The following is a 19,759-nucleotide window of genomic DNA, read 5'->3' as shown; positions in this document are numbered from 1 at the left end:
TGCAACCACAGTTACCCTTTCTCCTGGGAAGAGGGTGGACTTTCCACACTTTACTGACTTTCCCTCCCACTTTCCTGAAAATTTCTGCTGACATAAAGCAAGGAATCATTAAGGACGTGTGAGTATGCTTTTGACATATAGCTCTTTATATTTAAATAGGCCTAATAGATAGGCTTGGATCTGCTTGTAAAATCCTATAGACCCTACAAAGAATATAAATATAAAGTGTTCTCAAAGCTCTCATCTAATTGGCATCTTGAAAAATACAGGAATCATGCCAAAAATACCCTGAAAATGTTCTCCTCCAGATGCTTTCCCTCAAATTCTAATATACTTGCCATGGCACAGGTGAATTCAGAAAAAAACAAAACAGAACCAACCCAACTCTGAGAAGTCTGTAAGTCTTCAATTCTTCTCCTCTCAGGACCCTTAACACCCTCCTGGTTTTAAATCCCACTCTACAGCATATAATCCTTTTTTCAACACAGAATGACAAACTGGACATAGAAATTAATGTAAATGGCTAGCAGGCAAATTAAATTTAATCAGTGAGACTGAAGCTCAGGTGTACACAGTTTTTTTCCTTGGGAGAGGGGTACTCAGGACTGTGTTGCACCTGAAGAAGTCAGGTGTCTCTAGCTCTCACTCTGACAGGTGACAGGGTAAGCAAGGGAAGTTGGCTTAGTGAGTTGTGCCTAGACTGGTGTGCATAAAATTTTATTTATCTCCACACACAGAAAAGGAAGATAAATTCATTTTCTGTAGCTTGTGGATTACAGATAGTCCTTTATAAATTATGTAAAGTCAGCAGCTACTGGAAATAACCAGAGCATGAAGTATTTTGGCTGATTTTTACATCTATCTAGAATAAGTACAGTTAATAAAAACCAAACAAAAAAAATTCCTTTTTATTTTTTTTAAGTTTCATTCCTACCCCCACAAAAACAATTTTAAAAAAAATTCCATTGGAGCTGGGCTATTCATAACATTAGACCAAAATTTGACATTACAAGGTGAAGGCAGCATAAAAGAATCTAAGAAAAAGATCAGGAAATAGGTAAGGAACTACTAGACATCTTCCCTGCAGAGTCAGGAGCATCATTAGAAAATAGAGCACAAAACCAGATACATGAACGGGGCTTTTTTAGTAAAATGTCTCTGAATTATACTTTTACCAGCATACGTGATTGTTCAACTCCAGATCACAGCATTTTTTTTCCTTTGTGTATTTTCAGAAGTTGGACATAATATTTGAAAAGAAAACGAAGTGCATGTTCTCTAATGCAAGAGAAACACTGGAATATGCATCCCAAAGTACAATAAACATGCCATAAAGTATTCTCTAAGTGAAAACAAATGCCAAACGTGACAGAGTCAGCAAAGTTTTGCGTTATAGTTGTTGTTACATATTCACAAATCTGACATTCTGAAAGTTTATATTTCTTTGTCAGATGCACATTGAAATAAATAGCAGCTGGTGGAGACAAAGGACTGAATTTCTCCGCTTTCCTACCATTTCATTTTCATGTTGTCATAAACTACTCTAGTACCATCCATTTCCTGTTACTGTGATGAAGTGATTTTACTATCTTTGCAAATAAACATTAGGAATTCCATGAATTTTATGCATTTAAAATCTTACAGCCAGAGGGCTAGAAGGATTCTCAAGGGATTTGGTGGCATCCTTAATTCCCCTTTCCCCACATGCACTAAATGCAGGATAAATACTCCTCAATCAGCCTGAAATTTACTGTCTAATAGAAAGATATTTCATAACCTGAATAACCTTCTCCATGATTTCAACATTTTAGTAACATCTTTTCTAAACTTTAATTTCTAGATAATTTTTCTTTGTGTCTTTCCATTAGTGTCAGGGTATGCAAACACAAGTCACAACTGCTTCTCTTTAGTAGCAGTGTTTTTACATTTGAAAACTGTTCACATATCAAAATGTGCATATCCTGGTTTAGCAAAACCAAGCAGACAGAACAGAGCACAACCAAGGTCAGGTGTTCCACACCTCTGCTCACCTGTCCCACAATTCTGTTTGCAAAGGTATCATATTCCCAAAATCACACATTGTTTGGGACTCACTATTCAAATTAGATCCTTTAGACTTTACTGATTGATTCCCAGCCTGTATTTTTTCATCTTGCATGATTTCTCATTGTGCAAAACCCTGCACTTGCATTGACCAATCCTGACGTTTACTGAGTTTTAATTATAGACCAATCTCATTAATGAAGGTGCTGAAAGCACTTGACAGATCTCTATGAAATGGGCACCTTAAAGGGAGTTCTCCAGGACAGTATTTACCTAGTTGCTGAGGGCATGTCATGTGCAAAGAATTTGAGCTGTACCAGAACTCGCTTCCCTTTTGTCCTCTAGACCAGGTTACCTGTCAAAATGTGAGTACAGTTGATTCTGGCCAACTTTTGAGCAACTTATATTGGCAGCTCCAATTCAGAATATTTAACTACAAAGACATCAAAGCCTATTTAGAGTAGTGAGAAGAAGAAAACACTTTAAAAAACACCTTCTACCTCCTGTTTGGTGTTGCCAAACTGCAACTTAGTGGGGCATCCATAGAAAAGGAGGTAATTGGAAATGTCCAGGTAGTGGATTGTTACAAACCAAAATTCTTTGGCTGATGTTTCTGCAGTAAATTGCCAGACTGATGGATAAAAAACAAGGCTTTTCTCTTATGAATCCTACTAAGGATTAGTAGGCCACTACTAAGCCTGTTAATGCTGAGTAAGTGTTAAAATTGCCCATAGCACAGAGCATTCATCTCAGAAGTGGGGATCCACTGAGTATTTCCTGCTGACTTTGCAGCAGGCTACCAATGGTCCTCACTGAAATGAAGTTCACCAAGCTTGCTTAAAGGCAGGTCAGTGATTTTTATAGAGTCACCATCACCACTTGAGGAAGAAGTGGCAGCTTTATAGCACTAAAAGCCCAGCTGGCAGCTTACTGGCATTTCTAGGAGAAAACCAGGCATTTGTAAAAGTGATGAGCTGTGTTAACTTTACCAGACTTAGACAAATCCCTGTCATTTCTCTGTGCTCTGAAAGAGCACAATAAGATTATGCTGACACATGATTGTAAAGTATACTGATGCTGAATTGTACTGCTGATAGGGAAGAGAAATAGATTATACATTAAAAATAGGATGTGCAACTTTGCAAAACTTGGTCAGTTGGCAAGCTCCATTTCATTTTTATATGTACTGTAATCATGGATAAAGTAAAACACATCTTCCTGATGGGCATACTTACTTGGGAAGAAAACTGTGAAAAACATCAGTAGCCCATCAGGTTATATTGGCTTTGATACAACAAATTCTTTTCAATCCTGACAGGTCTGAGCCTGTAAAAGAGTATTATTATAGCAATGAAAAAATTTCAGTAAGAAAAAGTCCAAAATAACCTCTTAGAAGATGACTGGAATACAAGATATCTTTGGTTTGGAACTTTACTTCTAAATAAGATTAGTTTTCCCTGAAATTTGTTTCTTATTTGTTGAAGGGGAGCAGTATAGCAAACAGAGCTATATTGCTATTACTCTGCTGCTGTACAAAAGGTAGCATTTTTATAAATGATTTCTTCAGGTAGCACAGATTTCTGGGTTATAGGGGAACACAATGAATAACACAGTACTGATGACAACTGAAAACAATCAATACAGATTCCAAATTTTGTATCCAAGCAGAATAATTGCTATCACTCTGTAATGGTTCGTTTCAGCTACTTGCCATGCATTCTCACGTACTCCCAGGGGACAGACAAAGGTGCAGTACAAGAATGCTAAGAATTATGAATTATGGTAGCTATTCCTTAGTATGTTTTGATTTTTTTTTTTTTTTGGTGGTGATTAGAGTCCTGAAAGAGTAAAGTAGCAGTTGAACAGATAGCAAACTGGTCTTTTGCCAGTGAGACCACTGACTGTGTCCCAGAAGGTTTCAGTTCATACAGCTGCAGGTTTTTTTCAGGAGCAATCTAAGAGTAATCTAATACAGGGGTTCCATTAGAATGGTTCAGTCAGCAGACATGATCAGGTAGCTACACCTTAATGTGTGCTTTAATTTAGATGAAAACAATTGTTGTCAGCAAGCTTCTTGCTGAGACTAACAGGAATGGGGAGGAGAGAAAAGGACAGGAGAGGATGGAAGAGGAGGAAGAGGAGGGAAAATGGTGGAGAGGGGAGGGAAAGGAGGAGCAAAGGAAAGGAAAATGCTAAGTGAATGGAGAAGGAAGGAATTGGTGTGATACTGTCAATTCTTGCTCACTTATGGAGTTGTACTTGGAAATTCAGAGTTCATGTTCTTCTGAAATGCTACCTATATACACAGGGTTCTCTGTGGTACTCTATATGGGCCAGGATGCTTTCCAGCTTGGATCATTTATATTAATCATATGATATTAATCTTGGAATCTGGGATTTCACCTTGAGTGTCTGAACTGTAGTACCATACTTGAAAGATGATATCTGATTGTTGCTTGCTGAGGATATTTCCCTCACTTTTGATCTCTCCATGAACACTACTTCTGTAGCTCTGATAGCATTTTTTACCCTTTTTGCACTTTTTCCATTTTTCTTATATTCTTTTCAAATGGATGACCAGTATTCCTTGCAATATTCAAGTTTATACAATGGTATAACAACATTGGGCATGTTTCTTTCAATCCCTTTCCCAGCAATTTCTAAGTCTCGTAAAGGGGGCTGTAACTACTGAGGATGTTACACACTAAGGATGGACATTTGGCACATGGCAAGCAGTCATATCTGTGTTTCACTCTCTCAATCTGCAAACTAATACTACTTCCATTTGTATAATATATCCTTTATTTTGCAAAGTAGGGATTGACACTACAGCAATTTTTTTTACAGCCTAATTTTGTTTTGGATATGCTTTTTTTTTAAAAAAATTACAGCCATGAAAAATCAACAGAGATGTTTTTAATAATGCTCTAGAATTCCTTCTAATTCTAATTTCAATAGGGTCAATATATCTGGGACAATTAGTGCCCTGATATATATATTATTTTAGCAATGGTTCGAGTCCAACACTCTTCAAGTCAGTATTTATTAAATAAGGATATTGAAAGTTCAGCTCACTTGTGAGCAACACTTTCATTTCTGAGTTTTGGGACAGAAAAAATCTTCACAGTGCAATGAGTAAGTAGGGATAGATATAGTTAGAGCCAGTAAAAACCTGTCCAGTGTGAATTTAATGACCTCAGAGCTGGTGTAGTCATATAAAATTCCACTACTCTTCTGGAAAGGTTGAAACTAATCAAGCAATACCTGTACCTCCCTAAGGAAAGGTCAAAGTAAAAAGAAGAATGAGTTAACAAGATGATTCAGCAGGCTGGAATTGTATTACTTTTAACTTGACATTTAGACTGAATTAACATCCTGAACTTACTTGGCAAGCAATGGAGACCAAAGCAAATCCATTTAATTATATATTGAGAAAATCCAAAATGTTCCAGGCTGACATGGCTAAGCACCTACTGAGCCTTGACCATCCTGGAGCACAGAAGCATAAGCAGGACAGAAGAGCGTTTCGCTGCTGAATAGTGAAAGAAAATACACAAAAAGAAAATTCTCCCAGGAGTAGCATGCAATTAACAAAAGGCCAAGGCAGATTACCAACCAAAGTTACAAATTTTCTTCAGAAAAGATTAAAGATTGATGTAGAAAGGCCAGGTTAGAGCAACGTGAAAGTCAATTCTTTCAACTGGCATTTTAACTGAACTGAACATTTATCCTGAAGTTGCTCAGGGATCAGGTAAAGCTTTTAAGGATTTTTATTGAGTTCTTGCAAGCCATAACAATAGAGAAAGTACAAAAATTATTCAAGGTGAATTTGTTAAATGAACTTTCCCAGAGACAGGTGTTTTTAAATGCCCAGGTGCACGTTGAGGGCATCAGAGCAGAGTGCTGCTGACATTTAACCAGGGACAGCTGCAACCAGGAACCAGTGGCAATATTAATTCTATGTTCTGTGTAAGGCAGGAGCTTGTATGCAGTGTTTTACAGACATATAACCAAATTTTAAAGTATGTTAATGGGAATAAAAAGTGTGTATACTTCAGTGCGCTCTAGGTAAGGGAAGTTTCATTCTTTATTGGTTGTGTTTACAAGATTTTTGTTTGTCTGATTGTTTTTCATTTAGTCTCAGAATATGTATTAATGTCTTCCTTTTTAATTTCTGTACAGGTTGGTTTTATTAAAACTTTGTTTTTATTTAATCTTTAATAGGCCAGATATAAATAGCAAGATTTCAGGTAAATGGAAATCTATCCTGCCATGTTTGGGGCTGTTTCAAGTGAAATATTACCAGATAAAATTAATATTACAGCCTTCTGAAACTGCAATGTTGTGCTTCTTCTGCCATGTAAGTGACCAGAAACAAAACAAATATTGCTGAGATTCCCCTTAGAAAATACCTACCATGCTTTTTATTACCTTGGAAGCTTTTTAGTTGACATGTCTCCTATTTAAATTCCAGTTACCACTCCCAAGTACAGGAGATCTGGAATATACCCTAAGGCAACCCTAGCACCTACTCATCTTTGATTAATTTAGCTGCTTAGCAGATGTCAGTTGTACTACTAAAAGCCAGAGACCACTGTTTGTTGTTTTAAGATGCATATGGTGTAGACATTTTAAAAGAAGAACCATTGAAAAAATAAGGTGCTTAATTAACAGGGAAGTGAAATCTCAGGACCCTAAACACTATAAATTAAGAGTGAATACTCACATCCTTAATTTTATACATTGCAATAACAAGGGAAGAATTAATAAAGACCACAAAGGGGACACTGGTTACTAAAACTGTACGAAATAGAAAAGCAGGAGAGTCAACAGATCAAAAATAACTTGAGAAGTAGAGTAAAGCACATTATACATATTCCTCTGGAAGAAACACTGGCTAAATAAGATCTTATCTTTTTCTTTCCTATCCTTTACTTGTGCACAGGGGTATCGATTTACTGCACAAGGATTCCTGAGCTTTTAAATATGAAGATCTTTATAAAAGATCTTTACAATTCAGCAGCTGAAGAATTCATCCAACAACTGCATTACCAATGAAGTGAAATAAAAAGAACACATCTGCCTAATAAGAAGAAACGGTCTACATGATGTTACAGATGGGTATCAATTCTCCTGGGAAGGTTTGGACAACGCTCCTTCACTAAAGGAAGCTCCCCATAAAGCAAGTGTCAGAGGCAAACTGGAAAGTGCCTGAACTGTATCACTTTTCTTCCAGCAGGAGCAGAAATTTTGAAAAGTTATATGTTAGTACTTAATTTTAAAAAGCCTCAGAAGCCTCTGTACTACATATTTCACAAGGATGGGTTTCACCCTGCTGGAAGCTGCAGTGCCTTTTCCCAGACCTGCCCAGGAGCAGCCACCTGGCCCCCACAAACTGCACCAATTCTCTGCTGTGGCCAAGGCACTGGCCTTGGTCTGCAGACAGACCTTCAGAAGTGTTCCTCTAGGGGACAATGCCACATCGCTGCTACACGTGGGACAATTCATTTTCCTCCTAGTCTTCAGTCAGGGAGTTTGCCTGAGGCCACAAGTTAGTCTCTGAAGTGGAGTTAAACTACAGAAGGGTAAGTAAGTGTAGCTAAGTTCTTGCATGCTGAAATGTAAGTACAAAACTGCATGTTTTACAGTGCAAAACACCCTTTTGTATATTTAACCTTTCCAGTTTTATAAGGGGTGAGCAAAAAAAAAGAAAACAACAAAAATCCCCCACCAAACAAAAAAACCTCATGCTTTTTCTTATCAGGAAAAAGCTTTACTATATCATACCCTGAACTGAGTTGTTATGAGTGCGTGGTATTGAAATACACCATTTGCTGTAAACTGAAAGACTCATTAAACCACAAGCTATTTTTTTGTGGACATAATGCATCCAGAGATTAATGGATCAGGTCTTAAATTTCTATTAGCTTACTATTAAAGATTATGACAGACTTATTTTCTCCTTAGTTTATCTAAAGTATGAAAAGTGGCAAACATAATGAATTCCTATTTTCTGACCAGCCATTAATTTGATTTACAATGAATTTGTACAGTGCCTGATTTACACTTAAGTTTTACCACTGCTTCTCTGCAAAATGCAATTAAGTAATGATTTATACTCCTGCAAGCACAGGGGAAAGAAGATCATAATCTTTTCTCATGTCTGCTTCCCTTCCAGCATGATCAGGCCTCAAAGACGAATCTGATTACATGCTGTAACATTCGGTTGACACTTTTTAATCAGAAATGCTGAGAACAGCCCCGAGTGAGTGTCCCTGTCACTCGTGAGCTAGAGGTGTCTGTGCAAGCGCAGCTGCTGATGCCCTTAAAGACTTTGAAAGGTATTTTAGGTAGGATTGATTCACCATACCTTTCCTCTCCTAAAAGCTGAGATGGTGAACTTATAAGCCTTTCAGCTATACACAAAGAAAATAAAATGTGAGTTTTCTCCTTTATTTCTCAGGATTTGACATTTTTCTCCACTGTTACAGCAAACGCTGAGCTTTATTCCATTGAGACAGAATCCTTTAATAAAAACTGGTATAAATGTAGTGCACAAAACTGAAATATTTTTTGCAGTTGAAAGCAGAAAACCCCAAAAATCAATACTATATTTACAGTGTTTTCATGATAGCTACCTAATAATCACTCCAACTCCTGGGAAAACCTTAATAGTTAGAAAAAAGTACAAGACTAATTAACCACTTTAAAAATTAAGTATGCTAGTAAATCTTTTTCCTAGCTAATGAAAGCAACTTTTTATTCAAACAGGTTTCCCATGAAAATAAAACGAAAAAAATATCAGCTAAAAGGAATAATTAACACTTTCACCACTGAAATATTCTTGAACAAAAATGTTAGGCTATAACTGTCTGAAACCTGAATTACTGGCATCTGAAAATTGCTGTTTATAAAAGTATAAATGTCAGAAGTTAGTGTCAGAATGCTACAGATTTTTCTTCAAGTTATGTTTATGTTTGTACTTTATGTTATGACCTGGCATTAAATACCAATGACATAATGACATAATAATTCAACTATTTTAGCATTTTTTTGAAAATAATTGAAAACATGTACCATTAAAAATATAATAATTATTGATATGCCATATCCTCTTTTTAAGATGAAACTATTTCCTTGTTTTGTTATAATATAATTTGCTTCTTTTAATGCTACTCATCTTATGTACCAGCAGCTGAAAAAAATTTGCTGGTTTTGAGAATAATCTCCTTGATGTGATTTTCTTTCTCTACTCAGTACAGAGGGAACAAAAAAATAGGATAGATTCTTAAAATGCCTTGAATTCCCACAGGTAATTCCTCGAAACCATGTGCTTTCCTTCAGTACGACAGGAATAGTAGGATCAGCTTTGCAAAGCCTTGGAAAATCAGTGTATATTCACAGCATCTTCAAACCATCAAAGGACAAAAATGTATCGAAATCAGGAAGGAAGGAAGGAAGGAGGAGAATGCTGTACAGGTAAAGGAGAAAAGAAGCAATGGGACTCATGGGCTGTGAAGATGAGAATGCTTACAGAAACTATCAAAAAATTTTTAAACAGAAAGACTTGATATGCAAGGATTTCTTATGTATGTAATACCATCTGCAGATTGCAATCTGAGTCTAAATAAATTATTCAACAGAATTTAATAACTTACTAAGAAATAGTGAGACACAGCTTTTTTTTTTCCAAGTATTCCATGGCTTTTTTATTCCAGATATCAGTTCGCCCACAGAGTTCTAATAATTTTAATCATGTTTAGAAGCCAAGAAGACTTGAAAATAATCAGAACTTCAAAGAACTGATCACAGATACATACTATATGCAGTCTAATGTCTTTCAGTGCTCCTCTGCAACTGTGTTCACAGGGGTCCGAGGATGAGGGAAGAGACAAGGATTTGACTCCATGTTTCAGAAGACTTGATTTACATTTTATTATATATATTATATTAAAACTATACTAAAAGAATAGAAGAAAGGATTTCATCAGAAGGCTAGCTAAGAATAGAAAGAAAAGGAATCAATTACAAAGGCTGGTGTCTCGGACAGAGAGCCCAAGCCAGCTGACTGTGATTGGCCATTAATTAGAAACAACCACATGAGACCAATCACAGATGCACCTGTTGCATTCCACAGCAGCAGATAACTAATGTTTACATTTTGTTCCTGAGGCCTCTCAGCTTCTCAGGAGAAAAAACTCTAAGGAAAGGATTTTTCATAAAACATGTCTGACACTCCCCTACATTGAAACAACAAAAAGCAGTCAGTTCTTCTACTGGAGATATGATCTAGAAATTATGAAAAAAATATGTTACACAGCAATGCAAATTGCTCTCTTAAGGCCCATTCTGATGGCAAATACCATAGAATCAAACAATAAAAAAAAAAAAACAGTGTCTGTTATCACAAAATATTCCTGTTATCACAGAATCCAAAAAATGGCCTGTTGCCAGCTTTGAGTTCTGGCTGTAGAGTGGCTTGCACATGAGGAATTTGGCAAAAGTCAAACGACTGCCTGGTAAGCAGATGTTGAAAATTTACTGCTAGATGCTTGCTGAATCCTGTGCAGAAAATTTGGAAGCATTTATTTTTGTTATTTTTTTACAATAGGTTGTATTGCTTTATAGCAGTTGATAATCCAGCCAATGCCTTTCATTGTATTTTGTAAATTTATTACAATTCTCTCAACCTGAGACTTCTATTTTAATAATAGAAGTTATTAAAATAATGAAGTTCCATTTTATTCATGATGATATGACAGAAGACGTCAATTAATTTGCAAACTAAATCTCTTTTTCATTTGAATGAGATGTAATTGCTATATATTTACGGCAAGGTTTAAAAAAAAAGGCAAAACAATTTATCATTTTTCCTCTACACCACCAGAAACTAAGAGGCAAAGGGTATATGAAGATCCAAAGGAAAGAAATAAAATTTATGGGTATGTGGTAAAAAAAAAAACCAAAAAAAAAACCAAAAACAAAAACAAAAAAAAAAAACCAGATATGGCTTTCTAATGAGTCTATCTGTCTGTTTAGGCTTAGATGCGGCAAAGGTCAAAATCAAAGGTCAAATCACCTGAAATCAAGTCAAATCCCAAATGTACTTAATCACATTTGAAAGGGACCATCTACAGGAACTCTACAACCAGGTCTAGATCATCTTCACCTAAATTACTTTTCTTAGGACTTATTTTTTTTAATTAAACAAGTAGAAAAATTTTGAACTCTGCTTCTATGACTGGTTTTATTTAGGGTTCCAAGAAGTTAAGATTTAATGTTGCCTAATTGCTTTATCAGTTTTCTCAACATAAATTGTAACTTCAGTGCCATGAAATATGAACTTTCAGAAAATCAAGTTTCTCTATAGATAGGCATATGAAGCACATGAAGCAATGATGGAACAATAATTACGTTCCCATCCTGTTCTTTGTGTTAGGTGAAGATTTTTTTATCAGTTTAAATCACTAAGCGTTCAGCCCTAATGTGCTCTCTTCCTCCAAATGATCATTTCCAAAAGAGATGGAAAACTGGAAACATTCACAGGCATGGCCCTTCTACTTTGCTGTCCTTTCCTGACTACTTTAATGAATAACGATACAATAAATGCTTTTACAGATATTGTTTAACTGTTCCAAATAGTACAGATATAAAACAAGATTAAGGAATCAGAAATGATAAAAATTTATCTCTCTTCATTCCTTTTTCTCTTAAATTTCCTGTGGGCACAGGAGATTTCAAAACCACCACTGCTGTTTATACCAAATCTTAAAAAATAACCTAGAGTCAAAATCTCACCATACAGATTTAAAAATTAGTTTCCTTTATAACCAAGTGATAATTTCACTCTGGGCCATTACTTTTGGTATAAGAGATGGAAGCACTTTTCCTCTGTTAAATTTGGTACTTTGAAATCTGGAAGAAGAGTAAGAAAGAGGAATAGACAGCTCTCTACTGTGTAAGTCTGACTTTCCCAGTTCCCCAACAAGATGACAAGACTTATAAAAGTCAGGAGATGGGACAATAAAAGGTTATCTGGGTCTCCTATATTATCTGGAAGTCAGAAATCACATGGCACTTCTCAAAAGAAACAAAAAAATTGCTGTAAAGGGAAATAGTTGGGTAATTTCACTACCTGGACTCACATTTTGGTCACTAGTTAAAGCTAGATGTTTTTGAGGAATTAAGCAAGAACAGGTGCATCACAGGATGGAGGACCAGACATACTGGTAAGGCAAACTTCTGCCTCATATAGTCTGTAAGTTTTCCCTAAATATTTTTTCTGTTTTCTTTCTTCCTTTTTTTCAAAGACAAACACAAAGTAGAACAGGAATAGTGACAGGAAAAATAAACAAAACAAAAAACCATCACACTGTAGGACTATCAGGTCACGTTGTAAGTCCATCTACTCCAGAACTCCATAAAACATTGGCCCTTTGCCCACTTCAACACACAGTTTCTTGCAGAGTAAAAATTGCATGTTTAAGTCTTTGTGCTCTGCTTACAGTCCTTTTTCTTGTTTTCCATATCCTAGCTACATTTCACAAAAAGTTCCAAGATTTGTTCAAGCACGGCTTTCAATGAAAGAAGACTGACAATGAGATGAGAGTCTTTCATAAAACCAAACTGAAAACTTTTCTTGAAACATCCTTCTGGGACCCTTCTTGTCCTTGGGCAGGATTTTTGCGTGTAAGTAGGAGATAATGCAGGCTGAAGAGATCCCTTTTTAAAAGTTTTTCTTATTTTCATTAGGCTGGTTCACATGAGTTCTCTGGGTCCCTCAGTGGAGGATTTTAATCACATTGTGTCTTTTGTGCTACAGTGATCACAATGCTAATCTCTGTAATTCCACATTTGGGAGCACACTTTTCAAAGTGTAAACAACTGACAGTGACTTCAGAAAGAACATTTTTCCAGAGGGAATCAAAGAGTAGAGTCACAGAGAAGCATCATAAGCCAAAAACTGAAAAAAAAATTCCCATGATTGTACAAAGAAAAGTAAACCATCCTCAATTTCCTTCCCTTGTGCTGTAGAATGTGCATAAATAAAATACATGTGAATAAAATTTGTGAGGGAGAAAACTTTACCCCCGTGATCAGACTCAACCATCCAGATAAAGCCAGCCTGGGGAAAAAAAACCCATAACTTTAAAGAAAAATGTAATTCCTAAGGATCTTCAAGCATGATAAATGGCAAGAGCTCTGAGATAGTGGTGGAGTTGTGTTTTAATGCTGTTTAATAGCATTTGCTAATAACATAATTTATACAAGGATGTCATTGACTTTTAATTCCTTGAAAAGATGATCTTTCATAAAACCAGTATTAATGAAATCCTTTATACCATTATGTCAGCTTGCAGCTGACTTTATGGGATCTATTGATGCTTCAAGTGACAAAATGCTACAGCATCTGACTAAATTTAGGAAGAAAAAGAGAAAGGCAGACCTATAATCATTGCCCACACAAAGAAAAAATGGAGGCATCGTGCCAGTTCTTGCATTAGCTATCCTAAATATCTTAAGATATTTCTTCCACATCAATAAATTTACACTGCACTATTAAACAATGGCATAACTACTCCACTCTTGATTTCAGGATGCAATACAATTGTTGCTTCAATGCTCTAACATAAAAAAATTCTATAGATCTGGAAAAATTATGAAATGCAGTCTGAAAATGTAGCAAGGAGCTGAATTTGGGACAATGCATCTACTATGCTTGCCATGCTCCCATAATTCTTCAAATACATACCACAGAGGGTCACAGAAGGACTTTAATCTACAAGGCCAGAAAATTGCAAGATAATTCTTTTTTTTTGTCCACACCAGAAAGGCACAGCATTACAAAGAATGCAACTCTCTTGACCTTTTTTAAATTATCCTACCTACTCTTTGTACTTTTATATAAGAACTACTATGTTCACTTGCATATTGCTCATCTCTTCCTCTAGTTTGAAACATGACATACTTTAGCATTTCATGAACTATCCCATTTATTACAGAACAGTAAAAGGACCTCAGATCAAAAGGAAAGTACTGCACTTCAGTGAGTGTGCAATGGTATGGACTGGGCTCCCCAGTGACTGTGTCATGGCATGTTCATTAGAAATTTATATATATGTCACAAAAAAATTATGAAATGTAAGGTTTGAGGATTAAGGTGGTGAAAATAGTTCCTGGAACCTCACAGAAAGCTAAGGACTGGTAAGATTTTTGATTGAGAGTTTATTTGGTGATTATAACTTATCCAGAAAATCTTTTATAAGCACCAGGAAAGCATTAGATATGTTGTGTAAAAATTTAGGGTTTAGCTATTCAAGACTTCACAAATACTCAGGCAGCTGTTAGGACCCCTAGTCATAACAACTTTAAAGATATTATCTAATCCTCACTGAAGTGCCTTTACATTTAACAAGTGTTGGTTCCTTGCCTGTCCCTCCAACAGGTTATGCAAGATTGGGTTCAATTTTCTTTCACTTCCACCATTTACAAAATTTCTCAGGATCCTCTGACCTCAACACCCCACAGGCTCACGAATCACTCTGGAAGGCATGAGGAGAATGTAGGAGAGGGGATTGTGGAAAATGCTCTTCCTCCCCTCTTTTTTTTTCCCCTCTGGACAGCTCTTTAATCAATCAACCTCATCTGCCCAGTCTACCCAGTCTTCATGACCAAACAGAAAATGGTGCACATATCATTTCTATAATGCTTTGTTCCCTCAGTATGTTTGCCACAACTCCTTGAGACCAATCAGGCAGATCAGCGAGATGATGAATGCCTTTGATATAATTGAATATAAAATATAATTGAATTTTTTTAAAAAAAGTGATTGGAATAACAGAAGTCTACATTTAGCACTAGAGGCTAAAGTATGTGCTACAGAAGCTTCATCCATGCAGGTATTTGTATTCTGTGGAAGATGGCTGTTGTCAGCAAGGGCAGTGAGGGCTGAAGGAATGAGCAGCCAACATTTTAACAAACAAGTATCTTCTGCATGGTTTTAGTACCACACATTCCAAGATCCTGCTTTTTACTTTGAGGTGATGGCAAAAGAAACTGCTGTCCAGAGATCAGATACGGACTGATATTTCAATTGAACGGTTTACAATGACAGGAATTTTTTTCTATATTAATATTGCACAACTTTTAAGAAGAGTACTAATGTGTGATTCATAAAAGGGATTTTATTGGCCTGCTCATTACTCAAAGAGGAGAAGATTTCCCATTTGGGCTTAAAGTGTTCTCAAGGTTTTGACAAATTGTGTAAAATAATCAAACTTAATTCCTTATGACTAATCAAATCAAACTACATTCACTTTAATTCTGTAGGAGTGCCTCAATTCATGGGTTTACTGCTTTATTTCCCTTTTAACACCCTTAGTTAATTCATATGAACATTTTAGAGAATTGCTTTATAGAGAACGCCTATACATTAATTTCTCTCTCATTATTAATCATTAAACCTTTTCATTACTGTCCCAAGAGTATTCAAACTTCACAACACCACACCCTTTTCAGGGTCTTTTGCTTCATTTTGGAATATCTGCAGTGCACCTTAAACCACTGAGAGAAGTATCATTGTAGTAGTAAAAGTAGTAGTAGTAGTAGGTAGTAGTGGTAATGGTGGTTGTAGTTAGAAGGAAAATTTAAATGTGGCCTAGAATTACAAGGAGAAATGATCCTTGGGATAATTCAAAAAATCACAGTAGAATTACATTACTGTAGAGTTGAGATTCCAGAGATTAAGGTGTTGTGGTTGCTGCCTCTGGTCAAGCAGCAAGGGCAAGATGAGCCCAGGCATGTCCCACCCGGTAATATTGGGATCATATTCCAATATTAAGGAGCAGAAATTAAGTTTTATACTCCAAAACCAGGAAGTATTTGCATGGGTGTCTAATTCCTAAACAGGTAAACTTGTATTTTTACTTCATTACAAATGCAAGCTTCACTCTGATATGTTGTTTTTCCCGTTTACTGTTTTCCACAGTATTACCAATCACAAAATCAGTATCTGCATGATACTGATCAGTATCTGTTATCTGTTTCTGTATAATCTGTATAATCAGTATCTGTTATCTCTTTGACTGGAGCTTCAGGAGAATTAAGATTATTGAAGACCTCATGCTCCTTCCTTGAGGATTTCTGCCATCTTTTCAATTTCATTTTGGCTTGCTGATTTGCTCTCTACCACCAGAACTTCCAAGTTAGATAAAAACAGATAAACAGATAAAACAGAAATGCAGCACCTGCCTGAGAGCAGTCTGCGCTGCTTACCTGTTTGACCGCGCACAGGAGGCGCCCGTAGCAGTACATCATGACCAGCACGGGCACAGCCAAGCAGAAGATGAACAGACAGATGATGTAGGACGTGGCCTCGGCCGACTCTGAGGACCAGCGTACTGAACAGCTCGTGCCTGCACCTTCTACCCCATAACTGCTCCAACCAAGCAGAGGTGGCACGGTCCAGACCAAGGAATAAATCCAAGAACCACCAACAGCCAGCAGAGCCTTGCGGAAATCATCGCTGCGCTTGTGGCACAGGGTGAGAGTGCTGTAGCGCTCGTAGGACAGCACGGCCAGGGAGATCAGCGACACCACACCTGCAATGAACCCAGCAATAGAAATGCTCACTTCCATTATTTTACATGTATCCATTCCAAGTCCCAAGAAAGCAGATGGTTTTTTCGGTTATTATGCATTTGAAGCAACAGTGAAAACTATTTCCATTATTCTCTATATGTTAATCCTCACTGCTCCTGGTGGCTCTGTCCATCCTGTCAAATTTTGTTTAACTCAGATTTATCTTACATTGGAAGACTTTTATACTTGACAGATATTCATCTTCTAGTCAGGTTTTCAGCTTTATCTGCTTTAGTATTACTCAGGAGAAATCCATTTTCTATCTGAGCGAATAAAACGGTGAAAGATTCCCTTGATAAAAACTATTCAACTTTTTAAATCCATGAGCATTTTAAAATAGTGTATTGACTTTTACAGGGAAAAAAAATGCCATATATTTAAGACTGGGAGTCCGAAAGTGAAAGAAGCTTTTGCTTCTTTTGCTCTCCCCATCAGCTAGATGAACCTTCAGTTTTGACCACTGATATATGGAAAAAACAGACGACCACATCATGACTGAGATATGGCAAGCTGCAACATTATTTACATACATATTACACAATCAATTGTAAAAGTGATTTAGGTCAATATTAAGCCCTAGGTGTCATAAACCCATTATATCTTGCAGAGGAAGACTTTAAAATTCTGGTTGTAGGATATTTCCATTCTCTTTTTCAAGTTTTAGCAGCCAAGCCCCTCGTCAAAACTCTGTGGTTTTCCATGGTAGGTTCTTAGCCACAGCTCAATGGAGAGGGGTTTTTTCTTTCCTATGGTTTTCTTCTCCTTGCAGCTTCCTTGAAATTCTGTGTGACAAAACACTGGGTACCACTCCCAGGACTTATGACAGAAGGAACTTGTTTGAAGAGATTTAAAACCATATTTTAAAACCATATTTTCCAATATGCTTTCCAGGCCCCTTCCTTTTGCTCCTGTAAGAAGAAAAACCTGAATAGATCAATGTCAGTCCAGCTCTTTGTGAGTTTTTTCTTGATCTTTGCTATTAGCAGCAGCCAACTATACAGCAGCACTGAGATATATAGCCTGCCAAAATTCTCTGCTTTTGAGTGGTACCCACTTCCAGAAAATGGGTTAAAAGGAAAGGTGTTCTTCAGGGCAATCCATAGCTGTAATCCATTTTCCCCATTTAACTGTCAGCTTCTGCTATAGCTGTTTCCCAGGCATGGAATAGAGGTGAGTCAGAGACTTCCCTTGGGAATAGCACTACTCCATCCTTTACCTGGGAATGAAACCCACACACAGACCCACACAGGGCACAGTGGGATATTTTCCCCAGGCACAGCATTTTGCTCTACTTTTCCTTACAATTCAGTGACTCATTTCTGAGTTAACTGGATGCAGGCACAGCTATTTCTGTCATGCTGACAATTTGTAGTTACTTAATGCAGAGCTGGGTAGGCAACGGACCCATGGGAAATGCAAGCACTGCTTGTTGCAATAGGATGCTTTATTTCTCAGGGAGAAAGAAAGCAAAAGGGTGTGAGGAGAAGGCAACTTTTGAAGAAGAAATGTCTTTCTTGTTACAAGAGTCTACTAAATTATTTTCTGTACATTACTAGGAAGTCAGTCCTAAAGAGTAGATACATTTACAGCTGTAATAGCTCCACTAAATTCAGGTGACTCATAAACTTGCTTAAAAGCTAGGCTGCTTTAGAGACAGGGAGACTTTCTCACCATCCCTCACCTAATCTGATTTCCTACATAACACCACTCTTGAAAGCCCTTGGACTCAAAAGCAAAGAATCTACTACTGTCTTCATGCTCCCAGCCCACACTTAATTATCTTCACTTTCTTAGCATTGCTGCTTTCCATATTTTTATCTGCTTGACTAAAGAGCTCCTCTCTATCAAAAACATTTAGCTCATGTAGGCATCTAAGGCAAAAATCCAGATTTTATATTTGAAACCTAGGCCTCTGTCAGGTGTTACAGATCTATTTCTGTTCTTTAGATTAGACAATCATGGACTAACAGAAAACTGTCTCAGGAACAAGAAATCTCTCCCTTCCCAGCTGGGTGCTGTACAGCAAGGATCTATTGTTCTCACTGTACCTCTGATGGCAATTGAGACTGCATTTTCCCTACTTTGATGAGATAGCAAGTGAGCTGTACTTTTGTGGAGCATATCCTACATTCCTGCATGTGTGGGGCTGCCTAGAAAACCCAGACAGGATGTTCAGATTTCCCTAGCTTGGGGCCCTGCTTCCTGGATTTCTGCTTTCACCGCTGGGCTCTCAGGTCCAGCCTGGCTGCCAGCTCTGCCTGCTCATCCCTGTGGCTGTGCCACTGCCCAGCAGCTTCTTCTGGTGTGTATTGTCATGATTTATGGCATCATTTACACCACAAATGCAGGATTACTTGTTTTCCGATGCAGAAAAGTTTTGTCTTACACCAGCATAGAATTAATGTTCAGATATTAAATTAGGATCGTGGTGATGTCAGTCAAGAATAAATCAAATATTAGCTATCAGACAAACACACAAAAGTTGCCTTTAAATTATAGAAAATAATTTTCTTCTCTATACCTCTATATATCTTTCTCTAAGAAGAAAATTAATGACATTTGATTGCATATCTTGGCAGGACCCGATTCATCTTTGCTCACCTTATTATTGAGTCCCACTGACATGACACCAACTACACTTTTCTCTGGAGGACAAAAATTGTAATTTATGGAATCCCAGACTGCAAAAGCTCATGAAAAAATTCCATTATTTTCAAGTTCAGCACAGTAAGACTTCAAGGTTTGAACTTTTTAATAACACTACAATTAATACCACTACACACTGACTTCTATTACTTTCAAGACAAGGGAAAATGAGGAGTACGCTGAAGAGGTAGTTCATAAGAGATAAAAGAATTCAACATTCTTTATGTGGTTCAAACTTAGTAAGTCCAACTAACTTTTCAGAAAAATTAGAATTACTTTGAAAGAACCGGTGCTTTGAAAGACAAAAATATGAATTCAAATCCAAAATCCAAATAAAAAATTAACAAGTACAAGTAGCTTTTTCCAAAAGTGAGATACATTTGGTTCAACTGGCTGCGAGTAATTAAAGCACCTATTACCCAGATGAGGA

At 36.9% G+C, this 19,759-nt stretch overlaps 1 protein-coding gene and 1 long non-coding RNA gene across 3 annotated transcripts in view; one reads left to right on the top strand and one right to left on the bottom strand.

The window, feature by feature from the left end:
• The window catches only part of LOC132070245 (pinopsin-like), a 69,818-nt gene that overhangs the window by 30,020 nt on the left and 20,039 nt on the right, over window positions 1-19,759 (bottom strand). The window contains exon 2 of the mRNA XM_059466903.1: window positions 16,318-16,643. Within this exon, the coding sequence (XP_059322886.1) occupies window positions 16,318-16,643 (326 nt within the window). The remainder of the gene's footprint in view (window positions 1-16,317; window positions 16,644-19,759) is intronic.
• LOC132070246 (uncharacterized) lies at window positions 5,999-9,708 on the top strand. 2 transcript variants are annotated; one of them, XR_009417918.1, is made up of 5 exons: window positions 6,001-6,111; window positions 6,268-6,403; window positions 6,989-7,628; window positions 8,222-8,393; window positions 9,356-9,708. It is a non-coding gene; the product is annotated as an uncharacterized LOC132070246 (long non-coding RNA). The 2 variants fall into 2 exon arrangements; XR_009417919.1 differs by lacking the exon at window positions 6,268-6,403 and having other exon boundaries at window positions 5,999-6,111.

Source organism: Ammospiza nelsoni, chromosome 2 (assembly GCF_027579445.1).
Source record: "Ammospiza nelsoni isolate bAmmNel1 chromosome 2, bAmmNel1.pri, whole genome shotgun sequence".
Taxonomy (NCBI): domain Eukaryota; kingdom Metazoa; phylum Chordata; class Aves; order Passeriformes; family Passerellidae; genus Ammospiza; species Ammospiza nelsoni.
Note: the sequence above shows the minus strand (reverse complement) of the source record. Positions and strands in the feature narration are given on the sequence as shown.